At 38.2% G+C, this 5,206-nt stretch overlaps 1 protein-coding gene across 1 annotated transcript; it reads left to right on the forward strand.

The window, feature by feature from the left end:
• The first annotated feature begins 321 nt into the window (after window positions 1-321).
• On the forward strand, window positions 322-4,057 carry LOC146885841 (uncharacterized). Its single transcript, XM_085674240.1, has 4 exons — window positions 322-2,630; window positions 2,716-3,024; window positions 3,102-3,186; window positions 3,263-4,057. Exons 1-4 carry the CDS (start codon window positions 322-324, stop codon window positions 4,055-4,057), a joined length of 3,498 nt encoding a protein of 1,165 aa, XP_085530366.1.
• The last annotated feature ends 1,149 nt before the right edge of the window (window positions 4,058-5,206 follow it).

Below are 5,206 nucleotides of genomic sequence, written 5' to 3' on the forward strand. Positions count from 1 at the left end.
TTTGTTGCACTTATCCAGTGTAACATAACATTTTCGTCCTTTGATTTGTCCTAGGACATGGCCGAATTTCTCATCCAATTGTATATGTGAATTGCTATTGGACTAAAATAATACTATAAAATTGGTGCAAAAATTGAAATCAAGTTAACTAGAGGTGTGCTAGAATGAAGAAATTATTCGCGCACCCTCTATCTTTGCCTTCTACATGCATGGGCTTAAGTAGTAATAGGTTTATTACTTAAGTCTCATGTTTGATAATTGTACTTTGTTGCACTAGCATAGTGTAACATAACATTTTTCTCCTTTGGCTTGTCCCAGGACATGGCCGAAGTTCCCATCCACCGTGGTTGGATGTATGACCGTTGTTATCCTGGAAGAAGAGGTTTAAAGGAAGATTTTATCATAGGAGTTGAGTACTTTATTTGGACGGCTCGACAATATAAATATTATGCTCTTGATGGAGGGATTAGATGTCCATGCTTAAAGTGCCAATGCACTAAAATTTTGAAAGACGCGGTGGTTAAAGTTCATTTATACCAAAAAGGATTCATGCCAAATTACAAGATTTGGACATTTCATGGTGAAGAAATGCCCTCTGTTGATTTGACTGCACAAGAAAATTGCCTTCATAGTTCAAGTACTGTTGCACACAGCTCTGAGATGGATCAATTTATGTATATGCAAGAAATGGTGAATGATGCTCTTAATCGACATCCTTCATTTGAAGAACAAGACAATAGCCGTTTAGAAGAGTCTCCAAACGAAGCCACTCAGAGGTTTTACAATTTATTGGCAGAGGCAAATCAACCTGTATTTGAAGGGGTAACAGAGTCGAAACTATCAGTATGCGTTAGACTTTTGGCATGCAAATCTAATTGGAACATTCCTAACCAAGCATTAGACAATATGGCAAAAATCTATTTAGATCTAACACCACCAAATAATTCTTTACCAAAGAATTATTATGAAGCCAAGAGATTAGTTTCAAAGTTGGGATTAGAGTCTAAGAAGATTGATTGTTGTGTTAATGGGTGTATGCTTTTTTATGACAACGATAATGGCAAAAATGATGCATCATTACTTGAATGCAAATTTTGTGGACAAGCTCGATATCACACAATCCATGCAGGAAGAAGGCAAAAAAAACCAATTCCATTGAAGTCTATGTTCTACTTGTCTATAGTTCCAAGATTACAAAGAATGTTTGCTTCAATGGAAACAGCACAACACATGACATGGCATTATGAGAACAAAACTCAAGGAGTGCTACGTCATCCATCTGACGGTGAAGCCTGGAAGCACTTCGATCGAAAACATGAATCCTTCGCCAGTGATCCTCGTAACGTTCGACTTGGTCTCTGTTCGGATGGATTTAATCCATACATCCAGGCATCGTCTTCACCATATTCTTGTTGGCCTGTGATTGTTACTCCATACAATCTTCCACCTGAGATGTGTATGACAAAGCCTTTCATGTTTTTAACATGTCTAATACCAGGTCCATGTAATCCAAAGGCATCCATAGATGTTTATTTGGAGCCTTTGATTGATGATTTGAATAAGTTGTGGAATGGTATTTGGACGTATGATGTTTCAAGGAAGCAAAATTTCCTTATGAGGGCGGCTTTGATGTGGACAATTAATGACTTCCCTGCATATGGAATGTTATCTGGTTGGAGCACACATGGTAAATTAGCTTGTCCACATTGCATGGAGCACACTAAGACATTCACATTGAATTATGGTCGGAAAAGTTGTTGGTTTGACTGCCATCGGAGGTTCTTGGCCATTGACCATCCATTTAGGAGAAACAAAAAGGCATTTCGCAAAGGGGAAGTTGAAACGGATAGGCCACCTCCTAGGTTAACCCCATCACAAGTTTGGAGAAGGGTCAAAGATTATCCAAAAGTGACTGAAACTGGTGTGACAAGGATAGATGGGTATGGAGAGTGGCATAATTGGACCAAAAGAAGCATATTTTGGGATCTTCCATACTGGAAAGATAACTTACTAAGACATAATCTCGATGTCATGCATATAGAAAAAAATTTCTTTGACAACATCTTCAACACCGTGATGAATGTTAGTGGCAAGACTAAAGATAATGACAAGGCAAGAAAAGATTTATCTTTATATTGTGGCCGAAAAGACTTGCAGTTGAAGCCACAATCTAACGGACGGTTGCTCAAACCAAAAGCAAATTACACCTTCACAAAAGATGAATCTAAAATAGTTTGTCGTTGGATCAAGGAACTAAGAATGCCAGATGGCTATTCTTCAAACTTGGCAAGATGTGCTAATATCGAAAAGGGTAGTATTCACGGTATGAAAAGTCATGATTGTCATGTCTTCATGGAGACATTACTCCCTGTTGCGTTCAGCTCATTGCCAATGCATGTGTTAAATCCTCTAATAGAAATTAGTCATTTTTTCAAAGACTTATGCTCAACGACACTGAAGGAGCATTCACTGAAAATGTTAGAGGAAAATATTCCAATTATTCTTTGCAAATTGGAAAGAATATTCTCTCCCGGGTTCTTTGATTCAATGGAGCATCTCCCTGTTCATTTGCCATATGAAGCATGGCTTGGTGGGCCAGTGCAATATAGGTGGATGTATCCATTTGAAAGGTGATAAACCATGATTACTATATCTTTGTATGTTTTAGACTTTTATTCTCGTTTCAAATCACAATCTATTCATTTCTTTTTATAGATTTATGGGGGAATCAAAACGTTCTGTAAAAAACAAAGCCAAAGTGGAAGGTTCAATTTGTGCAGCCTACTTGCATCGTGAAACAACATATTTTTGTTCTCATTATTTCAAGAACTTCATCTTGTCGCCTAGCAATGTTAGGAATGAAACACGCTGGCAAAATGAAACATGTGACTCAACATTATCAGTGTTTCGACAAGTTGGTCGTCACGCAGGCAAGGAGCTGACTTATTGGTTAACTGATGCTGAATTCAACTCTGCTCATGTCCATGTGTTAATCAATTGCGCTGAAGTTAAATCGTACCTTGAGTATGTTCTAATCTCAATCTCAGCACCTTAATCAGGAAGTTTATATACTTATTATTAATTGTATTCTTATGTAATAGCTCATTCGTTGTGGCTAATCAAGTACATGAGGGAACTGCTTCTGCTCGAATATACTCAGAGTTTCCTTACTGGTTCAAACATCAAGTATGTATGCTCCTATTTCTTAAACAAATTGTTGTTATCCAAATTCATGTAACAATTTATTGTTGCATATTTGTAGGTTTATAATGCGCCATTAAGTCTCAAAAATCAAGATTTAAGAGATTTGGCAAATTGGCCCATGAGATGCGTAAAAGAATGGCACACATACTTTGTTAATGGGTATAAGTTTCACACTAATGAATGGTCCAAAGGAAAGAAGACAATTAACTGTGGTGTGTACGTGAAGGGCATTACAGAGGGAGGTTATGATGATTTTTATGGAATAATTCATAAAATATTTGAGCTAGAGTACAACAGTTGTACTTCTCCAAAGAAAGTAGTTGTTTTTTATTGTGAATGGTTTGATCCTTCTAGAGATGGTACAAGGGTGAATCCTAGGTATAATATTGTTGAACTTGACATGAGTAAAAGATACCGACCTTTTGATCCATTCATTCTAGCTAATAATGTTAGACAAGTTTACTATGTCCCATATCCAGCATTTCGGAGCATCGACAAAAGTGGTTGGTGTGTTGCGATACAAACTAAGCCTAGGGGTCGCATTGAGTCAAATGAGGTGGAAGAGGATATTCCATATCAAGTTGATGAAATGTCATATGCCCATGAAATAATCGATGTTGAAAGTGTATCTACATTGCATGACTTTGATGGTGCTCCTGAAGAATTGGAAGGAGAAGTACAAGAAGAAGATGGAGAAGAAGAAGAAGAAGAAGAAGATGAAGAAGATGAAGACGACCAAGAAGAAGAAGAAGAAGAAGATTATGATGATGATGATGATGATGATGATGACGACGACGACGAGTATGACGATCATGGCAAAAATGATGATGATGAGGATGACGATGATGATTGAATTATTTAGTTGTTGTGATATGTTGTTGTGGTTGTTGTAATTGTTAAATTTATGTAAAAGATTCATTAACTATGTTTTGGCAAACTTTAAATATTTCACTTATAAAAGTATTATTTTGTGGTTGGTAATGTGAATTACACTTGTCATTTTAAACTGTAAAATAACTATCTTGTTAATATTTGATGTTGAATTTTGTTGTTTTATATAGTTTGACTGCTGCAATGTCACCTAGACGTCCATCTAGTTCCGATAAAGGGAAGAAGACAAAGCCAAGAAGACAGCCAGCACGGTATATCATAAGGGTTCCTGGCCAAATACCACAGAGTGCGCCCATTCAGGCACCATCACTTGCTAGGGTACCCACACCACACCTTGCCGGGGTTACCACACCATCTACATCCATTCCGTCACCACACCCTATTGTGGTACCCACACTAGATCCCACCATGGTACTCACACCACCTACCTCCACACCACACCCTACTGTGGTTCCCGCACCACCTACCTTCACAGCACACCCTACTGTGGTTCCCGCACCAGCTACCTTCACACCAAACCCTACTGTGGCTCCTGCACCACCTACCTCCACACCACAACCTTCCCATCAAGGACCCTCCCCTGTTGTGGTTCACACTTCTTCTAGACCTTCCTCATCCTCTAATCCCTCTCCTGATGTTGCTCCTACAGCAGATGCTCCTGATTCAGCTGCTGATGATGTTGACCCTCCTCTCCATGAGCGACCGATGATTGAGCCTTTTAATCGGGGGTAATATCTATTTAGATCTTAAATACTAATTTGTATGCCATGACTTGTTATTTGCCTTGCCTTCTTTTTGATGACTTTTATGCATTTATATTTAGGTTTGTTCCTTCTAGAGTTGCTTCTCAGGCAATCACAAGATCTATTAAGCAACAGTTCCTTTCGCCTTGGCCATCATGGGGAGCCATACCTCCAGAAGAGAGAGAACCTTTTTGGCAACGATTTAAGGTAAAACGTCATGAAACTTATTTTCATTCTATATTTATGTATGTATTTCAAAGGAAAAGTAGATGGTCACTGCTATTAGACTTTAAATACCATGCATATTGTGTTGTCAACATCATATGTACTTGATTTATTGTTACAGAGATCGGTTCAGTGGAGACCTG

The sequence above is a fragment of the Vigna unguiculata genome, chromosome 6 (genome assembly GCF_037176805.1).
Source record: "Vigna unguiculata cultivar grain cowpea cultivar isolate G323 ecotype 2 chromosome 6, ASM3717680v1, whole genome shotgun sequence".
Taxonomy (NCBI): domain Eukaryota; kingdom Viridiplantae; phylum Streptophyta; class Magnoliopsida; order Fabales; family Fabaceae; genus Vigna; species Vigna unguiculata.

What these genes read in the sequence shown, in the direction of transcription:
- LOC146885841 (XM_085674240.1), top strand. Translation starts at nt 322, where the DNA reads ATGGCCGAAGTTCCCATCCACCGTGGTTGGATGTATGACCGTTGTTAT. An exon ending in TGGATGTATCCATTTGAAAG is followed by an intron (nt 2,631 to 2,715) that starts GTGATAAACCAT and finishes TTCTTTTTATAG; the next exon opens with ATTTATGGGGGAATCAAAAC. An exon ending in GAAGTTAAATCGTACCTTGA is followed by an intron (nt 3,025 to 3,101) that starts GTATGTTCTAAT and finishes CTTATGTAATAG; the next exon opens with CTCATTCGTTGTGGCTAATC.